General features: G+C 44.3%; 2 protein-coding genes across 8 annotated transcripts in view; one reads left to right on the top strand and one right to left on the bottom strand.

Annotated features, from left to right (window-relative positions):
- The window catches only part of CREBL2 (cAMP responsive element binding protein like 2), a 56,133-nt gene extending 52,027 nt beyond the window's left edge, over positions 1-4,106 (top strand). Inside the window, exons 4-5 of one of the 2 annotated variants that reach the window (XM_027129566.1) lie at positions 2,882-2,957; positions 3,944-4,106. In XM_027129566.1, the coding sequence (XP_026985367.1) occupies positions 2,882-2,957; positions 3,944-3,953 (86 nt within the window). In that variant the 3' untranslated portion in view covers positions 3,954-4,106. Of the gene's footprint in view, positions 1-2,881; positions 2,958-3,911 lie in introns of both variants that reach the window. The other variant, XM_027129567.1, reaches the window with a different exon arrangement.
- The window catches only part of GPR19 (G protein-coupled receptor 19), an 80,864-nt gene extending 62,658 nt beyond the window's left edge, over positions 1-18,206 (bottom strand). For 2 of the 6 annotated variants that reach the window (XR_003437800.1, XR_003437799.1), the window contains exons 1-3: positions 17,522-17,834; positions 16,814-17,026; positions 4,100-4,256 (exon numbers count right to left, since the gene is read on the bottom strand). The gene's annotated coding sequence lies outside the window, so the exon portion shown is untranslated. Of the gene's footprint in view, positions 1-4,099; positions 4,271-16,813; positions 17,027-17,521 lie in introns of those variants that run through there. The other 4 variants (XR_003437801.1, XR_003437802.1, XM_027129563.1 and 1 more) reach the window with 4 other exon arrangements.
- Positions 18,207-21,221: the final 3,015 nt, after the last annotated feature.

The raw sequence follows: 21,221 nt of genomic DNA, 5'->3' as shown, positions 1-21,221 counted from the left end.
TCCGATCCAAGAGGCCAACAGTGCTGAGACTGAGAAACCCTGCTCTCAAGCCAACCTGCCTGGGTTTCAAATCACCTGTTACTTATATAAGTTACTAAACATCTATGTGCTTATCGTCTTTACCAGTAAAATTAGGATAAAAACAGTGTCCACCCTCTTGATTTGTTGTGAGAATAAAACAAATGACACAGACAGGAGCTAAGAACAATGTCTGGAAAAAAGCTAGTGTTTAACAAATGTTTACTTTCATTACCATTAGATGCATCGAAAAAGACTGAGAAGAGAAACACCAAAATTTTAAAATAAGTTGTTTCTAGGTGGCCAGACCATGACTGATTTTTATTTTCATTACACTTTTATATTTCTTTATATTTTCCAAATTTTCTAGAACTGTATTTGTATTACCCTAATATCCAAAAACACTTTTTTAAAAAGAATGTAGAGGAAAGAACTTTATTTTGTGACATAGTGGAAAGAGCACAGAATCAGAAAGATCTGGATTCAGATCCTGGCTTTATTTGTTGTGTGTGACTTTGGGCAGATTAGTTACTCTGAGCTTCAGCTTCCTGATCAGAACCTGGGGCTAATAATGCATATCAGAGAGCTTCCATCAGGATTAAACATGACAGACATCCAGTGTCTTGGAAATATGCTGAATGGCAGGCTCCAAGAGATGGGTGCTTTCAAAGTTTGGCCCAGGAAAAGTGACTCTATAAACAGGGAAATATAGTCATGATGGTAACTCCCCTCTTGCTTTTTAAACTGTCCTCTTGGAGAAGCCACCTCCCATCTCAACCCACTGTTTGCCTGGGTTCAGAGGAGAAATTGCATCCACACTTTGGTCCTTCTCTCTATTCTTTCCACCTCCCCACATATACATCCTAGGAAAGGACCTGATAATTCAGCAGGCAGGGCTTACTAGCAGCGGGAAGTTACTAAGAGTGAAAAGCAGGACCCAGGCATCACTTTCACATGCCCACTGAGGGACAAGTCCATTGTCCTTCTTCTTGTTTCTTCTTTCATCCCTAGCCTCCAAGCTGGAAGCACTCTTGGCAAGGCCTCTCCTCCAGGGGAACCGCTCCACGTTCTCTCTATTCTACTTCTCCTGTTCAGCTGGTAGAGAGGACTGCCCCCTTTCAGTTTTGAGAAGGATGAGTAGGAAGCCCAGAGAGGCTTCCAGATCTAAGCCTCTTGTGTGCACTAGCCTGGCTCATCTGAGAAGGCTGGCAAGCGTGCGGTGGGCAGGCAGCACTGGCCTGGCTGTACCTTGCTTCCAGCAGGGCTGTTTCTTTTCCACCCCTCATTCACTCCAGGTCACACTAAAGACCAGGAGGATGAGTAGACAGGATTCAAGGACCCAAACTGTAACCACAAACCCCACTCTTAATGATCCTTAATGACTTATTCAGATGGAAAAAGAATAGAATAGGTTATATTTGTGTATATTATCAGGAGGGGTGACTATTTTAAGCCAGGTTAGACTGCTAGCTTAAATTCAAATCCTAAGCAACCTTTCAAGACGCCCTGGTCATCTTTCGTACTCAGGTCCTAATTGCCACGGTGTGGAAAAGGCAGTCTGGCTCAACCCACTCTGACTCTGAAGATCCCATGGCTCTCCAGGGAGGAGTCTTGTAGTCCTATCAGGTGGGCTCTTGGTGAAGTGTTCTAGCAACCGGGAGGCACAGCTGATTAGGGCAGGATTGCCTGGGGCAGGAACTGACCTTCTCACGACATTCACTCTCAACCCAAGGTGAACTATTTCAACACGGGGAGACGGTGCCAGGCAAAACATCAGAGGAAAATGAGACTATTTGGGGTGCTCCCATCTACATGTAAATAAAAATATCAGGAGAACTTCATTCTAAATATAAATAAAATGTCAGGGGGATTGGTAATAACCAGGAAATAATTTATGGATCCTTCTGGAACTCTAGTCTGCTATTGCTCCAGGGTCTGTCTGACTAGCATATGTACATTTCAGACATAATATTGACTGTTGCCAAGTTCTCTCCTACTACACTTTTACCTCCTCACTATCCTCCCCATAAAAGCATGCAAAACAAAACAGGCATGGGCCCCCAGAATGCTGTCAGTCTTGAGTCTTCCCATTCTTCATTCACAAGGGTACATTGAGATGATATCATAAACGGGCTGGGTGCTAAGTGCTAGAAATCCAGAGATGGAAGGAGATGGTCCCTTCTGTCCAGAAGCTGACTTCGGATGACTATAGTAGCTAGCGTTAAGTGTACTTGTTCCAGGGAAATGCTGATTTCAGCAGGGATCAAATCTAAGAACTAAAGTTCAATAAAGTTTAAGGTGTCAAGGGGACTCCTTCCTCTCAAAGTATTCTTCAACTGAAACCGTGAAGGAAACACTTTATATAGTGAGGAATTTCACAAATTTTGGATTCCTACCCCCTTTTCTTCCTCTTTGTATCTCTGACCTAGTAACTTCTCTAAGTTTTTCCACAGCATATAAGAATGAGATCAGTCATCTTTTCTTGCCAAGGGCCAAGAGGGAAACTACACAGACCAAAAGGAGGTAACCCTTATATTTCAGATATTTCCAGAAGTTAACAAAAATTCCTCTTTTCCCCTTAAAAACCTAAATTAATTTGCAAAAAGAGAGAAATCTATTCCCTATTTTAAAGTATGATAATATTATTTTAAAGCAATAAATCCAGTCAGTTTGATAACATAGTTTGTGTTCATAATTTCAGAAGTTTTTAATCTATTTATTTTATTTTGAAAACCAGGTAAGTACTGTTAATATGCTTAGGCTGGTCTTATTACTAGGTCCTGAGGATGGAAGAATGTTTCTAGGTTTGATTAAAAAAAAAAATGAACCATGATGTAATTTTAGATTTCTTTTTTTCCTTTAGACATCATTTGGTCACCATTGCAATACAGTGTTTTACCACCAGATATCTATACAGCACAAGGGGAAGAGAAGAACAGGTAATTACTTACTGGGTTATTTGGGGGTACAGAATGTGACTACTGGGATAATTCAAGATTACTGTAGATTTCACTGGGGGTCTGTTTTAGCCAGGAAAGCTGATTCAATGTTCTAGTAGCATCAGCTGAACAAAACTTGTAGCCAAATCAACTGTTGACATCATTTGAAATAATAGGAGCAGGGAAGCAGCATAGTTAAGTGGTTAAGATCATGGACTCTAGGGTCAAGTTTCTTGGGTCCAAACCCTGTTTCTCCTATTTGCTAGCTGTGTGACCTTGGGAAAATTCCCTAACTTCTCTGTGCCTTAGTTTCTTCATCTCCAAAATGTGGGTACTAATAATAACTCCCCCAGAGGGTTATATAAGGATTAAATAACTGATTGTGCTTAGAATGATGCTTTACACATAACAAGAACTTTACAAGTATTCGTTAAATAAAGACAAAATAAAATGTAAATCTGCTAGCTCGTCTCTTTGTGCTGGATAGAAATAGTCAAAGATATCAAGATTTGAGCGCATGGCAGAGTCTTTTAGCCCGTAACTTTGGAAGATTCCTTTGAGAACTTCCTGGCAGCCTTCTTGGTAGCTATTCTGAAAGATATGGAATTTGGTGACAGTCTACTGTCCCTAAGAGAGCTGGAAACAATCACAAGCACTCCTGGTATCAGGAACATCAGAAGGAAGACGATCACACAGCACAAAGAAACAGCACGCCAGCCCACCCAGGCTCCCTAAGCCACTGCCAATAACCTCGGGGAACATGGGCACAGAATAAGCAGCTGAAAAAGGATGAAACAGGATTTTATTGCAGTGACAATGAAATCTGGCTGGTGTCAGTAATATTATCTTTTTCCCTCTTTCCAGGATTCAATGAAAAGAGTGCTTTTCAGCAATGAGTGCTTTGTTTTATTAATTATCACTATATACAACTCCCATCTCGTTTTTCTTCAACAGGCAGTGACTGTGGTGAATTGTTCATTTTACAGAACTACCTAGGCATCTTTTCTGGACCTGTGACAAATCTAAAGCCCCGAACCAGCGTCTAAGCCGGGACAAAATCTCGAAATTGTCTGGAAAACAGAAGGTATTATGTCCTCTGAGCCAAATTTCAGCCACAAAACCGCGGGATCTCTAGCACATACCTTCATCCGGACTTAATTTCAGAGACGGTCTCCTTGGGTCTTCTTGGTCAGGAACAGCCCTTGCAGAGGAGTTTGGAGAATGCCATAAACCACCAGGGAAGCTTGGGAACACATCCATATCTGTCCTCTGCCTTCCCCTTGGCTCAGAGCCTGCTTCCTGGTAGGAAGACAAGATGACGCTGTGCAGGGTTGACTGTTAAACCATCTTCCCGCCCCCAGCCCCACTCTCTTGGTGCCCCTCCCTTCTCCTTTCCAGGGCTCTGGAATGTGTCACATGGGAAATGGATCATGTGGCTCCAGGGGAGAATGTGGCCGGCTTCTCTCTCCCTTCCCCCACTTTTCCTTTCGGGAGCATAGCAGCAGAAATCTCCGACCTGATTGGCTCGGACCAAAAATCTCCACATGAAAAGGGGAAGATTCAACCACCCAAACCTCCAGGCTTCTCCGCTTTCTTTTTTGTTTTATTTTTCATCTGAACATTTTTCCTGGGCATTCAGAATTGCTTGGAAGGGAAGGAAAGAATGCTTTCTCCCCAGGCCGTCTCTTTCTTTCTTATCATCAGTACCCTAACATGGCAAGGTGTTCCCTAACCTCCCTCCAGAGCCCCCTTGGCACATCTGAGACAATCAAGTGTTCAGCACCACGGACAGCATTACACCCCCTTCAGAGCTCCTTAAAGCCATTTGTCTATTTCACTCTCAGGTAAATAAAAATATTCAAAAAATATTTCCCCTGAGGTCTTGTGTCTAAATATACATCAGGCTATATATATGTAAGGCTCCAACCTCCCCTACTATCAACTTACTGTAACCTTATAAACACAAATATAATTTTTACATATCATTAAACCTAAAAAGACCATCCCATGTCTACCTCCCCGGCCCCATCCCACCACCCATCCCCACCCTTTAAACATGCTCCATGTTTTTTGCGGGGAGGGGAAATTCTCATTACACAGTTTACCATATGCCCATGTATCTACGCTCACAGGCACAGTGACAGACAAACGTGAGTGTGCACGTCCAGATGTCTTTAGTCCCATCCCTAGGCCTCAGGCAGGGCTGAGTTCTCCAACTCAGAGAGGGAGCCCGGCAGGAGCAGTTTTGTGCAGGGTCTTTCCTGCTTCACTGACGTCCCGGTTGCCATGGTAACTGTTGAAGGGGATGATTTCGTTCAGAACCAGTCACCATGGGACCCTACTGACTAAAGAAAGGAAGAGGGAACAGGACTGAATTGCAGAGGACTTTCAATTAGCATTTGCAGAGCCAAATTTACCTAATGGGCCCTTTCTTTACTGAATTGTTGTTGACCCTAAATCTTGAAAGGCTTCTAGGAATTGGTATGGACTCTGCAATGGTAACTCCCCCCATCCTCCACTGCTTCTTTCCTTAAAAATCTATTTAGGTGCAACTAAATGAAAATGCCAGCTTCACAGAATGACTGTGGCATGCCACCACAGAGCATAGGGAAGAACACAGGCAACGTATTTCTTCTCAGGCTGAGGCTTCTGACTTTTATGAGGCCATTTATCTAAGTCGAATAGTCTTAATTTTAGGGAGATACTTTAGAACCACACCTGAACCAGGAACAATTTGTGAATGCTTTACAATTTTATAGCGGAAAAGATAAATATGGTTTAACGTGCCTTGCTGGATTATTTTGAATAAAAATAAATGTGAATAATAAGGTCAATCCTTTGGATAGCATTTGGACTATCCCAAGTCAGGAACTTAAGCTAGCTATGCACTTGTCTCATTAGGCATGCATAGAGCTGATTGTTTCTAACTCAGAATCCTAAGCATGGCAATTCTGAATATTTATTTTGAGGGATAGAAATGCTGACTTTCAATGTGCAATAATGCAAACTCTATAAGAAAAGAGGTAGCATACAGGAGCTGGAGTATAATTTCAGGAAACTGAAGCGCCTTCCTGGTCCAACATCCACAGCTTAAGACATGTTTACATCTTTTATTTTAGGATAAGAATCAAGTTAATTCTAGTTTTTCTATGTAAGACTCACAGAGAAATTCAACTCTGTTAGTTCTAATATTTGCCACTTTCAGAAAATTCATTTATCAGGAAAGCTGGATATGTGTTTGAAGAAAGTTTTAGAGAGCCAGCCAGATGGTTACTTAAGATATCACCTCTCTTCTTTTAGTGAATGATAACAGCAACAACAAAACCGGCTAATATGTATCATGCACCAGGTATTCAGTACATGATGTCATTTAATCCTAGCAAACCATGAAACAGGTACTATTATTAACATTCCTGTTTTACAGACGAGGAAACTTACAGAAGATAAGTAACGTGCCCAAAACCACACCACTAGTTAGTGTGGGAGCTAGGATTGAGGAGTATTTAATATGACTCCAGAGCAGGCATATTATATGATACGAATCTGTACCATGGATAATGGACTCGATCAAAATAACTTGTCAATTTAATGTGACTGATGTGATTCATTACTATGGGCCTCTGACAGAAGAAATCAAAAAGATTTCTTTGGGCTTCCCTGGTGGCGCAGTGGTTGAGAGTCTGCCTGCCGATGCAGGGGACACGGGTTTGTGCCCCGGTCCGGGAAGATCCCACATGCCGCGGAGCGGCTGGGCCCGTGAGCCATGGCTGCTGAGCCTGCGCGTCTGGAGCCTGTGCTCTGCAACGGGAGAGGCCACAACAGTGAGAGGCCCGCGTATCGCAAAAAAAACAAAAAAACAAAAAGATTTCTTTAAATCATTTGAGATGCAAAAAAAAAAAAGGCCAAATTATTCATGATTGTATGAATACATACATTGTATGTATACATACATTGTATGTATACACACATACATGATTGTATGTGTACATCACAGCTTAGTGATAAAATAATAAAAACGATTTTATAAGGAATCATAATCTGAAATATTATTGATGGCTATAAAACATGTTATGTAATATACTTATTCTGTTAAAAATATTAAATTTATAATCACCAAACTTATTCCCAGCCATTGGGAAGAAAATAGCTGTCTTCTATTCAAACCCATAAAAATCCCATAATACTGTGTAGTTAGGGTAATATTTTGAAAATAATTTATGTGATTCTTTTCCCCTCTGCCTGCCTGGGGAATCGATTTGCCTTGGGGATAGGGAATGTGGCACTGTTCAGAAATTATAAAAGTAATGGAAAGAAAGAAGGCAATAATATTCAGCTTCTGAAATTCAAAATAGGAGTGTACAGCAAGACAATAGGCTTGAAATCCAAGCTACCGTTTTGAAAGCCATTCTCAAAATTCCTTTATTTGTCATCAACCAAATATGGAAGACTTTGCTCAGACTGTTTGGTACCATAGAGCAGGCCTTCACACTGAGGCAGGCAAAAACTTTCCAAGGGGTTCCAGAGCCTGCAGGCAGTTCTATCGGAATTTCTAGATTCTCAACTTCCACAAGCTGACTTTCCTGAGAACTGGTGCAGTCAAGATGCCATGCTCGTTCTTGGTTCCCATCTAGTAGTTTTTCTTCCCTTTTACCATAGATTGGTGAACCTCTCACCCACCTCTACCTCAAATCCTACAATGGTGAACTGCCTGGATTTTAAAAAGCCCTGGGAAACAAGCAAAGAAACAACTGGAAATATTGAGGATGCTGTTGAGATATTAGTGAACTCAATAATTGAGTTAACGCATCCTTTTAAGAAACAAGAGCTTTCCAATTGCTTTAAACAAAACTGAAAGCAAACCACTATCCAATTGTCCACTGAGAGAGTCATTACAACAGTTCTCTTAAAAAAAAGCTCTTTTTACAAAAGAATGACAGCTAATAAAGGCAGAATATAATAGTTAGAACACCATTTCTACAGGCCGCAGTGAAATAACTGATTCAGGCAAGGACCACAGCAGGTATTCAAACTATGAGATGAAAAGTTGTTGGGAACAGGTTGTTTGTACGTTATTTACAAACTGCAAAGGGAAATGTGTACTTTTTCAAGGGTGAGACTGGCAGGGGCTCACCATCTTAACCAAGTGACCAAATTTAGCATCACTAACCTAACAGTGGGACAACCTGAAATCAGTGCCTAACATAAAGCAAGGTGACCTACCCAACATTACTAATGAAATATTCTTTCTAAAAGCATTTAACCTGAATCTAATCAAACCTCTAGACAGAGTGCCCAGTTTGGGGGCGGGGGGAAAGGCAGGGGTTGGAGAAACAGATTAAAGATATCATGAGAAAATAATTGACCAAAATGAGAAAACAAAATATTCTACAAGAGAACTAGTCTGGACTTATCAGAAAGTCAATGTTGTGAAATAAGAAGGGTGAGCTATTATTAAAGAGACTAAAGAAAACCAATTGCAAAGCATGTAATTTGATGAGATGCTGACTGGGGAGGGAGGGAGAATTGGTATAAAAAAGCTCTAAAATATTTTGTGGAAATTAGGGAAATTTGTCTTGTGAACTGGATATTAGATGGTGTCATGGAATTATTATTTCTATTAGGTGTGAGAAACGAATTGTGGTTAGTAAGTGGATTTCCTTATTCTTAGGAGATGCTGAAGTATTAAGGATAAAGGGTCGAGACAAATGCAAGTTACCCACAAATGGTTCAACAACAACAAAAAATATGTACGCACATAATCAGAAAGGGAAAGTAAATACGGCAAAACATTAACTGGCGAAATCTGGGTGAAGAGTGTATGGGTGTTTACTGTACTTACTTTCAATTTGTTGTCTTAATGAAAATAAAAAAGTAATAAATTCTGCTCTGTGGTGAAAAAGGACATGCCACATGGAAAGTAAGAGTCTCTCCCTTGGGCTTCCCTGGTGGCGCAGTGGTTGAGAGTCTGCCTGCCGATGCAGGGGACACGGGTTCGTGTCCCGGTCTGGGATGATCCCACATGCCGCGGAGCGGCTGGGCCCGTGAGCCATGGCCGCTGAGCCTGCGCGTCCGGAGCCTGTGCTGCGCAACTGGAGAGGCCACAACAGTGAGAGGCCCGCGTACCGCAAAAAAAAAAAAAAAAAAAAAAAAAGAGTCTCTCCCTCTAGGTCTCAGGTTCAGAGAGAAATAGAAGAAAATAAAGCAGCCAGTCACTGGGCCTGACCTCTTTCTAGACCAAAGGCGGATATGAGTGCATTCATTTTCTCTTGTAGTTGTTTCAAATTACCACAAACAGTAGCTTAAAACAACACAAATCTATTATCTTACAGTACTACAGGTCAGAAATCTAACATGGGTCTTACTGGGCTAAGATTATGGTGACAGCAGGGCTGTGTTCTTTTCTGAAGGCTACACAGGGAGAATCTGTTTCCTTGCCACCCACATTCCTTGGCTCGTAGCCCCCTAACTCCTAACTTCAAAACCAACAACCTTGTATCCCTCTAACCATTATTCCACAGTCACATCTCCCTTTGTCTGACCTCAGACTGGAAAGTCACTTGATTGGGCCCGCCCAGATAATCCAGGATAATCTCCCCTCTCAAGGCCCTTAACTTAGTCACATCTACAAAGTCCCATTTGCCCTGTAAGGTAACACAGTCACAGGTTCCGGGTGTTAGGGTGAATATCTTCAGGGGTCCTTACTCTGCGTACCACAGTAAGTTACCTCCATGCTGAGAGGGGCACCCAGGGCAAGAGCTCTCTGCCTTTGCTCCCCTCTGGGGACCACTGCCTAGGCCCCTCATACCTCATCCTCTGCACTCTGCACGGCCGTTCGGGCCAATGGCAAGTTTCTCACAGTGTACGTAGGCATACAGAGCAGTCAACTGTCCCAAGTGTTTCCGGTTCCCTTGAAGCATGGATGTTCAACTAACAGCCAGGGGGCCTGCCGTGGTCAGGTGAGGTGACTCCACAGCCGGGGCCAAGGGGAAAAGAGTCCCCAAGGAGAGGAGGCCGATTCTCCCTGTGGAGATTTGCCTGAAGCCAAAAATGGGCCATGAATTCACCAGCTGCAGGCTTCAGCATTGCAGGCCAGCAGGTTCCCCAGCGCTCAGGCCAGCGAGGGGCATCATGCCGGAACCCTGCCAGTGCACACTCTAGGTCCAGAATGAAGTCGGGGATACCCCCCCCTCAGCAATTCCACAAGGATGTGTATGTTACCCCTCCCCACCCTCCATTCAAATGGATGTTATCTTCAGAGAGGATGACAGGACCTCCTTGGGAGGCATTATGAAAGAGAAAACATTTTTACCCAAAGGAGACTTATACTATTTAAAGAAACCACTTAAGAAATGAAATTGAACTATACCTGAGACTGAATTGGACACTTTGCCTGGTTTTTTTTCTCTCTAACCTAACAGTTGTGATGGTTTTAAAATATGTCCACAAATTTTTGATATGCCTCCCTTCAAATGGTGACATCTAATACTACTTCCCTTGAACATGGGCCAGACTCATAACCTGCTTCCAGTGAAGAGAATGTGGCAGGAGTGATTCTCTGTCATGTCCGAGGCGAGATTATCATAAGGACAGTTTCTGCCTGGCTCTCTGCCTCTTGCATTGCTCAGCCCCCATGTCGTAGGGACACTAAAGCTGTCTTGTGAAGAGGCCCACGCAGGGAAAACTGAGGCCTCTCACCAACCAGCACCAACTAGCAACAGGGCAGTGAGCCACCTGGCAACAGATCCTCCGGCCCTATCAAGCGACTGCAGTCCAGACATCTTGACCTCTACTTTGTGAGGCCCCAGGCCAGAACTGCCCAGCTAAGCTGCTCCCAAATTCGTGACCCACAGAAATTAGGAGATAATGTTTATTATTAAGTTCCTAAGTTGGGGGGATTTTGTTATGCAGGTAACTTATAGATAACTTATACACAGGTGAAAACTACAGAAAACAATGACGAGAACTACCTTTTCTTGGCATATTCGAGCTGCAGTGAGTTACATGTGTCCATGCTGCATATGTGTGTTCCTCTTGTGGAAAGCATGTGGTTTTATTAGGCCAAGAACAGGAGGAAGGGGAGAGCGCAACTAGCCACATTAGAGTGCTGTCTAAGGGGAAAAAAGAAAGCCACTGAGGTGGAGGTGGATTTATTATAAAGACTCAGAAGAAGTGCAGGGAACTGAAGAACAGGAAGTGGCAGTTAGACCACAGATGGGACTGAAGGAAGGGACAGAAAGCTGTCAGAGCCAAGAGACACTGACTCCATCTCTTTCTCTCAGGCTACGGGACCGATTGTCCCCTATTTTCTCTCTCTTAATTAGCTGCATTCACCTGCTTCTCTTTTGCAATCAGCTGGTTCTGATTACTGGCCCCCAAATGGTGACCTCGGCTCTGAAAGTTACATGACCTTACAAGTTCAATGCTCCTATTTAAATGGCCCAGTCTCAATTAAAAATAGAACTACCATATGATCTAGCAATCCAACCTCTGGGTATATACCTAAAGGAAATAAAATCACTGTCTTGAAGAGATATCTGCATTCCCATGTTCATTGAAGCATCATTCACAATAGCCAAGATACGGAAACAATCTAAGTGTCTGTCGACAGATGAACGAATAAAGACAATGTGATATACAAATACACTTCACACGCACGCACACACATAATGGAGTATTATTCAGCCTTAAAAAAGAAGGAAATCCGGCCATTTGTGACAGGGTGGATGAACCTGGAGGACATTATATTAAGTGAAATAAGCCAGACACAGAGAGACAGATACTGCATGGTCTCACTTATATGTGGAATCTAAAAAAGTTGAATTCACAGTTAACAGTGAGTAGAATGGTGGTTACCAGGGCTGGGGGATTGCAGGAAATGGGGAGATACTGGTGAAAGCGTACAAACTTTCAATGATAAGATAAATAAGTTTTGGAGACCTAATATACATACAGCATGGTGACTATAGTTAATAATAGTTGTATACTCAAAATTTACTGAGAGATTTCAAGTGTTCTCACCACACATACAAAAATGGTAACTATGTGAGATGGGGTGTTAGCTTGATTGTGGTCATTTCACAATGTGTATGTATATCAAAACATCATATACTTTAAATATACACAATTTTTATTTGTCAATCATATTTCAGTAAAGCTGGGGAGAAAACATATGACCCAGGCTCTCAATGTTCTGATCTAAATTCTTAGGAGGCAGAGTCTGTTTGACTGAGCTTAAGTCCGATACAGAGCGGATCCAACCAGCTGTAGGCACTGGGATGCAGCAGAGTTCCTGTGCTACCCCTCAACACTCTCTAACAAATTTGGCAAATTTTATAAAGGGGAAGGACAAGGAGAGGGAGGAAGTGACTGACAGAGGAAATGACTGGCATCTTAGTGTGTGTGTGTATGTGTTTTTAAAATTCCATGACCTCTCTCCACTGGTGAGCCTGCCAACAGGCACAACACCTTTGGCCTCCATGTCACCTCCGTTTGAATCACCCACCTGAATACACATACCCTTCACACTGCCTGGGTTTTCCCACATGGACACCATGCTGTGTCACGCTCCCACAGGTTAGACCTGAGGCAGTTTCCTCTGCCGTGTCCACCTGGGGAACACCTATTCCCATCTCAAACCCTGCTGCCTTTCATCTTCTCTGAGGTTCTAGGTCCCTCTTAGCCCCAACCCCTCCAAAATAAGTTACTCACACCTTCTTTCTTACTATAGTACTTCTTTAATTTTCACATATATTACTTCTTTTATTGTATACATTATATTGCATTGTGTTCATAGATTCCTATAGGGAGCAATGTCATTTAATTCATCTTTAGACCTCTAGGATCTCAAAAACAAAGTAGGTTCTCAACAACAGTGTTCCAGCACACTGAACAAGCATGATTTCAGGGACTAACTTAAAGCAACTTAATTTTTATTTCCCACTGTCCCAGTGATAACACTCTGTAGTGCCTGGTACTCCCATCCCTGAATGAAAACCTGAGCTGCCCCATTCCTTTTTATGGTCACTTTTAGGTAAGAAAAGTTAGTAATTAAAATTTCCAGTCCAGTATCATAGTCGAAATTTGCCCCCTGACTTACAGTTAAGGCTTTCCCCTTCCCACCAGTTTGCAGCCACTGTACCCGGGAAAGCTGACGTTCAGGCAAAGAGTGGAGCCACGTCCCTCTCTCCCTGGTTTGCCTGTCTACCAGCACTCCAACAACTCCACTCAAATATCCTCTGCAGCAGCCTTTCCCAGTCTTCCTCGTGACTCCTTTATGCCCCTGATATGGGTGAGAGTTTAAAAGCAGTCTAATCAGTTCTCAGCCTCCTACATCTTGCAGAGTCCTACAGAGCAGTCTGTCTCTGGTATTTCTTGTCACAGGGTCTCGGAAAGCACTCCTGTTCTGACATACTTTTATAACCGTTTAACTAAACTGTCAGCACTTGGGATTTTTCTACCTCGAACTTTCAATAGGTCTCCCTCCTCACCCCAAGACTCCTATCCTTCTACCCCATTCCACTCCTCACTTCTGCATCCACCCACTTCCATAACCTCTAGTTATTGACCCCTGCAGAGTCTCTGAATCCTGTCTTCTTACCTAGGCAACAATGTCTGGCCATTTCACCAACGCTCTTGCTAGGGATTAAACTCATGTGCTTCTCAAGAAAAGGGACCCAGTGAAAGACAGATTACCCCCTCCCCTTTTGGCAGAAGATACTCCTGGCCATTACTGCCACGTTTGGGTCTTGGCATCAGTGACTGAAGTAGTATGGCGGTTTCAACTTCTAAATTACTTGTATCTCTAGAAACCAGAGTCGTCCTAAAAGAAAGTACCTTGTCTCTTAGAACCTCACATCCTTGACCCAGACACGCCGTCCCTCCTATGCTAACTGATTCTCTACTCACTGAAAGTCTGCAAAACAGACTTGATCCTCACCTTTCTCACCTGTTAGTACTGACAGGACCACTTGTGTAGTCAGAGCAGCCACATCAACCCTATGAGGCTCTGGGAAGAGGCTTCCTCATCAATGGCCTTTCCGCTGGAGAACACCCACGTACATACATGTCAGCGATGACTCGATGTCCCTCCCCAACCAGTGGAGCAACTGTAAAAGGTCCCCGCACCCCACTACTGCAGTCCGCCATGCTCATGGCCCAAGATCCACAACGCGGTAAAGCAATAAAGACATCACCGTCTGTCACCGCTGTTAAATTAGCACCACGCTCTAACCAACTGAGCTAACCAGCCAGAATTGTGTCACCTGTGCTAATCAAAGGCCCAACTCAGGAGGCCAAAGTCCTCCGTCTCTGCAGTAAATCCTGTGTATTCCTGGGGCCTGTATTAATGACCTCATCACTGACCTTTCCCAAATCACAATGCTTACCACCTTCTTATCATAGTGCCCTCTCTCCTGAACAGAGCTCACTATGCCCTACTCATCAGCCCATCTCAAGCTCTAGCCCTTATACCTCTAGAAAATTTTCAAATATATAGCTATTCAGACAAGTGGTCTTAAACCACAGGCCTAACTTGTTTTCTCCTCCTGCTTAAAGCAGTGGTTCTCAACTTTAGCAGCAAAATGAAGAGCTTTAAAAAATACTGATGCCCGGTTTCCACTCCCAGAGATTCTGATTGAATTGGTCTAGGGTGAAGCCTGGGCATTAGGACTTTCTAAAGCTCCCCAGCTGAGTCTACTGTGGAGGCAAGGTGAAGAATCTGTCTTAAGGCTCTCTGAATACGGATGCATCCATGCTACACAGAACATGCACATTTTGGTGAGGAGATGGCACGCGTAAATGTGGTGGGAGGCTCAAGGCAGAAACTATTTGTTGACCATACACTACATATCAAGTTCTACGCTAGTAACTCATGCAGTCTTTTCAACTGTACCTCATTTCCTCTTTACAGTCATCCTATGAGGTAGGCACTATTGTCCTTATTTGACATACAGGGAAACCGAGGCCCAGAGAGGGCATACAGAGTGACTGGTATGCTCAAGTGTCAAACCCTTTCTGTGACACCATCCTGAAGAGGTCACGCCTCTTACAGCTGGATGACCCTGTAACGGAGCGCCGCAAGGCGCAGCCCTTAGCCCTCCGCCGTTGCTGCCCACCATCACCCCCGCACCCCGTTACCAGGCAACGGTTACCGGGAGATCATTAACGCCGGGGGTTGGAGCCTCAGCGAGAGGTCTTGCTCAGCCATTGGTCGGCACCACAGACGGCCCCATTCAGCCATTGGTCGGCGCTGCCGTGGGCCCCGCCCCCAGGCGAGCAACTGTCAAGGAGCCACCGTTTGAGGGGCGTTTTTGAGCCCACGGTCGGCGGAGCGGTGGTCGTCCACTTGGAGAGTGAGGTAAGAGGCCGATCCCAGCCTTCTCCCCGGGGCCCTCCAGCTCACCCGGCCTCGGGCTGGCAGACGAGCTGGGGGGCCCAGGGAACAGGCTGGGGGTGTGCCCTGCAGGGCTCCAGAGCCTCGCCAGGACCGCCCACGGGCCGGGCCCAGGCCCTGAGGCTGCGGTGACCCTCTCCCCCATCCCCGCCTCTGCGACCGAATGGCAGCGGCAGTCTGCATGGGACACAGTCCGGGGAACCTGGCCCCCACTGTTTACGCGGCCTGAGGAGCCCGAGGGCCAGCTGGGCCCTGGGCGCCTGGCTGCCTCAGCGATGACAGCTGGGCAGGGTCTGGGGACCTCGCCCGGAGGGAGCCACCGTCTGAGATCTGCCTCTTCAGCCTGGGCACTGGTGGGAAGAGCCAGACTGGGTGCTGGACTGACGCTCCGAGGTTAGGGTGACCGCCCCGCTTCTCTCCACCAGGCCTGGACCTCGGAGGGCGAAAGTCGTGCCTTGGGACCTTCCCCTTTTCTTGTCAGAACAGAGAGTAACATTTGTTTTGGTGGAGATTTACAGGAACATCGTGACCCGACCATGACCTGACCTCAAGGACAAAGGCTCTGACACCAAGAAGTGTGCACCAACTAACCACGCCCCTTCCTCACCTTTCCTATAAAAGGGCTTTGCTGATTGCTTTCAGGGAGTTTGGGGTTTTTTAAGGCGTGAGCCACCCATCTCCTTGCATGGCCCTGCAATAAACCTTTCTGTGTTCCAGACTCCAGCATTTTGGTATTGTGTGGCCTCACTGTGCGTCGGGCACACAGGATTTGCGTTTCGGTAACAATCCCACTCCCCCCAAAAACAGGCGCCAGCGCAGAAACCCTAGTCTATTGCATCCACGGATATATTTTTTTTTTCCTGGAACATTTTCCCATGAACTCCACACATACAGCCCAGTTACTAGGCTACACTTTAGGCTGCCAAAATGAGGCGAAGTGCTCCAGGCAGAACTTCTTGATAGGGGACTACTAGGTCTGGGCCTTTATTAAAGTACTTCCACTCTATTGACCGATACCTGGATCCTTCTCCCTCACTGCTAACTTAAACCCTGCGGCTTTCTATACTGAGTTTTTCTTACAGATGAAGCTATATTGCTTACCTACAAGCCATTCCTTTGCTGGTCTACTAAAACCATGTATTCCACCGTTCCTCTGCCTTGTACTACAGACAGTACACAGAGCATCAAAATATACTGGCTAAGCTGCATACGACTGCTGCTAACATCAAGATGGGGCTCTCGGGACTTCCCTGGTGGCGCAGTGGTTGAGAGTCCACCTACCGATGCAGGGGACGCGGGTTCGTGCCCCGGTCCGGGAAGATCCCACATGCCGCGGAGCGGCTGGGCCCGTGAGCCATGGCCGCTGAGCCTGTGCGTCCGGAGCCTGTGCTCCGCAACGGGAGAGGCCGCAGCGGTGAGAGGACTGCGTACTGCAAAAAAAAAAAAAAAGATGGGGCTCTCATACCTAGTGACCTGGGAGGCTAGCGGCGACAAGTCGGTACTTTTGTTGCGCGCCAGTGTCTTGGTAGCTCAATTCCACCACTTCACTCCATGCAATCCACATTCCGCCTGAGGTATGCTTCGAGGGGCCAAGGGACCCACTGGGAGAGGACACTGTGGGTGTCCTTTCAGGCGCTGCAGGGCAAACTCCAGTGCTTGCGCAGGTGTCCCACATACCCTGAGAGAGAAAGAGGTCAGATGGGTCAGTTCTCTCAAAACACTTGCAGAATTCTTGACTCCCGTTACCTTAACTGTCCTTCCTCATCCCAACCTCAGCCCCTGCTCACGACTCTGGCTTTCAGAATCCTCCTTGTCCCACTCACTTAGGGACTCCCCTATTTCCACCTCACCCACGAGGAACTAAATGTGGAGCATTTCTGCCTTTCTGTTTACAAACACGCACAGGGTCGCACTATCTGAAGGAAGACGTGCTCTACTGCCCAGAGTTCTGTTTTCCTAGCTTCCCCTCTCCACTGTGCTGCATGGCTACTGCCTTCATGCACAATTTTCCCACCTTCTCCCTCCCACTGCACTACCTTATTTACATTCACATCTTCTCTTGGTCTCCAGAAAAAAAAAATACAAAGAAAACACAAGGTTTTCTTTCTTGGCCCCTCAGATTTGTTCCTCTATGTCGCTCCCAGGGTTATCTTTCCAAACACAGAAAGCTCACCACTCTGGTTTAAAGCCTGGACGGCTCTCCCACGCCCACGCCTTTACTACTCGATTCGCTGAAACCTCCTCACAGAGTTCACGGCCGAAACAGAGCAACGGAAAGGAGTGACGACCGTATAAGCATGTGGAGCTGTGACTGCAGAATCTCGAAGAATGTCGTGTTGTGTGCTCCAATCCATCGCGTCCACGTGAATTAACCTCCGACCTTTCTCGAGGGTCAAATTTGGTTGACTATTACCAGCCAAAACGTTTCTAAATGTTTTCGCGCTAAAAATGATCAGTCAAGCGCATGAGCAAACGCCCGGAGGGTGAGGGGGCGTCCGCTGTTCGCGCAGGCAGATCTCGCGATGTTTGGGCCAGTCCGGGGAGTAGTGTTTTTGGGGGTGCTTTGAGGCCTATTTACGCCCCCGCCTCTCCTCCAGCCCCGATGGATTAATGCTGTCGTCAAATAAAAAAAATCAAGACTCCGCGGCGAGAACAAACGAGGCTAGAGGTAGGCGACACGCCAGCGGCAGGTCTCTGGGGCCGAGGAAGGGCTTTTCTCTACGAGGCCCCGAAGGCCGCACAAGTTCTTCAGAAACAAAAGCCAGAACTCTGTAAAAAATGGAAAAAAGCCAACCAGTTTATCACCTTAGAATGCGGTGTGGGGATTTTTGTTGTTGTTTTTCCACTTTTCACTGTAGGAAAAATCCCATTGGCTGACACCACCAAGTTTCCCCCTTCTGCTGCTACTGCGCCTGCGCGGGGCTTTGTTTACTACCTCGGGCGGCCGCTGGGTACCCACTTCAGAGTCCGGAGTCTAAGGTCTTGGTGTGTAGTTCATGATGAAAGTCGCGTTTTCAGCCGGGAACACGGGTGGGAGGTTAATAACAGGACAGGTTAAGTGTATACCTGAAACCAGTGAAAATACGAGCCGTAATGAAAACACGAGCCGTAATGAAAACCAATCTTGATCACTTAGAAATCGTTGCCTTTTCAGATCTGTCGTGGAAGAGCTTCATTATGAACGTAATGAAGGTGATAGCACCACTCTAACCATAACTAAGAAGTGGTAAGCAGCAACAGTACTAAACCCAAAAGCGAAGGTCGTATTTAGGTACCTGTTAAAAATATGGACTCCTGTAATGGAAAAGATGCAAATAACACTAACCCTAAGCCCATCTTGCTCAAATTTCGAGCAATACCTGCATCATTAAGAATGACTATTGGAAAAAAAAAAAAGACTCTCGAAGCAGAGTCAAAAAAGGAGCCATGCAAATTTTTAAACTAAAAACAGAGATGACTCTAGAAGCAATAGCCAGAAAAAGCACAAACCAACAAGCAAATTTTCGAAAATGGTTTTAAGTTCCCTTCAGAATCAGTTTCAGGTGGCTTAGAAGGCTATGATACTTACAAAATGAGAAGATCTGGTGAAACTTTGTGTTATAGATATGACTGGATCTGTTTGAAAACAAAGAAAACGCAGGCAAGCTGATTTTTAAAAACTATCCTTATGGAAGAATTTCCAGTGATGCGTTTTAATGTGCTCAAAACAGCCTTAAGTAACTGGTAGATTCAGCTAGACCTAGATGTTTATCTTAGAGTTGGATAATAGCATAGATGTTAACAATTTGGAAATTTTGTTGGACTCTGTTAGGTTTTAAATGATGGATTTGAAGACTTTAATTTGTAATAGAAGAAACTTTCTACAAAAGGAAGGTGAAATTTTTAGGTAGCATGAAATTAAGTAGAGGAAAAGTATGGACACGTGTGCAGATGGGGCCAGATTTTGAAGGCTCTGGACGCCTCCAGCATGGTTCACAGAGCCTTCACCTTAAAAAATCAGCCTCTGGGTTTTTCTTATTATGTTCGATATGACAGTAAAATTTAGTAAATGTAGCAATTTGGATACTTACCCTTTAAGGCAACAATTTGTACCAAAGTCACAAGGAACTTTAAAATCCTGCTCCGTTATCTAGAGGTACACTCATTTGGTTGAAGTAAGGTGATAGCCAGTTTTCTAAGCCAGGACTGAATTGACATTTTCTTCCTGAAGGAAAAGAAACGTAGATAAGCTGAATTGATTCTTTGTTCGCCTATTAAGGTGATTAAGACTGACTCATAAACACTGCTTACTTTGTCAAGGCAATCAACAACTGTAAAAGAAACTGAATGCTTTTATTGCACATGATGAGATGGTTCTAATGGAAATAGAGAATGGGAATTGGATGAAGAGTTGATATAGAACTATGAATCCTTTGAGACTACTGGTTCATTTACATGTGATGAAAATGTTAGTGTAAGACTGGTAAGTGGTCAAATAAAACTTCGTCTTTGTTCACTGAAAAAAAAAATCCTTTGATGAGTAAAAGAAACTCACTACTGAATTGGTTATCCATTCAGTCTGTCATACGACTCAGGAGATAGACTTCCAGAATTTCCACAATCAGTAATTACCCTGACATTGTAAAGCAGTGAAAAAAACTGCTGCCATATGCGTCCACATATTTATGTAAACCTGGGTTCTTGAATTATTGTGACCCCAAGATAAGAAATTGCTGATCAGTGAATCTTGTATGCATTCCCAATTACCCAAAATTGGTTGAATCAACACAATATAATCTTACTTATTAACTGAGTGATAGAACTTTCTTCAAGATAGATAATTTTAAACATTTTTTGAAGTATTAAACATGTGATAGCCAAATTGCAGTGTTTGTGCATGAATCCTTAATGATAAACAAGGGACTTCAAGAAAACTGTGCTCCTGCTTGTAGCTCTGCTCTCTTGCAAGTGTTGGGAGTAATTCCAGCACTCTTGTCACACCTGAAGAAAGAATGTTCCAGTCAGTTGGAAGGGAATCATTAGCAAGGGGGTGGGGGCATATGGGAGAAGAAAGGGTGACTTTGATTGTGAATATTAAGCAATGCCCATTAAGGACATATCTGCTGAAGCACTCTTCCTGCTGTTAGGGAGCTCCTCTCCCGCCTCCCTCCTACCCCCATCTTTGCCTGGCTGGCTTCTTCATTGCATTTACATCTCTGTAAGGAATTCTGCCATCTTCAACATACAAGAGTCTTCTGTCATAGTCACAGAATGGCTGCCACAGCACCAAAAATCATGTTCTCATGTGAAATGTTCAAACAGAAAGGCAGGGATAGAGGGAGAAGAAAAAGAAAAATGCTTTCTCTTTGTGGCCTCCCTTCTTATCAGGGTGAAAAATCTTTCCCATATGATTTAACAGACTTCCCTTCACATTTCATTGCTCAGAACCTTGTCACATGACTACCTCTAGCTGGGAGGAAGGGTAGGAAAATACGTACAGAAGAAAGAAGTAGTTTTTTAAAAGTGGTGCACTAAAAATAATAGGACTTATGAAAATACAAGCTTAGGAGCAGAACACTGAAAGCCTATGCAGTTTTGTTACCCTAGGACCATAAAAGTTACTAGGCTAATAAAAAATACACAATTAAACCTCCACTGGTATTTGTACTCAACATCACAGTCATCTTTTAGAGCTGTGCTGTCCAATATGGTAGCCACTAGCCAAGTGTGGCTCTTGAGCGTTTCAATGTACCAATCCAAACTGAGATGTGATGTAAATGTAAAATACACAGCAGATTTCAAAGACTTAGTATGAAAAAATAATGGAAATATCTCATTAATAGTTTTTATATTGAAATATTTCACCTGTTTCTTTTTACTTTTTAAAAATATAG

Source organism: Aethalodelphis obliquidens, unplaced genomic scaffold (genome assembly GCF_003676395.1).
Source record: "Aethalodelphis obliquidens isolate GAN/ISIS:26980383/991018 unplaced genomic scaffold, ASM367639v1 scaffold36, whole genome shotgun sequence".
In the NCBI taxonomy this organism is placed as follows: Eukaryota; Metazoa; Chordata; class Mammalia; order Artiodactyla; family Delphinidae; genus Aethalodelphis; species Aethalodelphis obliquidens.
The sequence above is the reverse complement of the archived record's forward strand: the minus strand, read 5'-3'. Positions and strand labels throughout refer to the sequence as shown.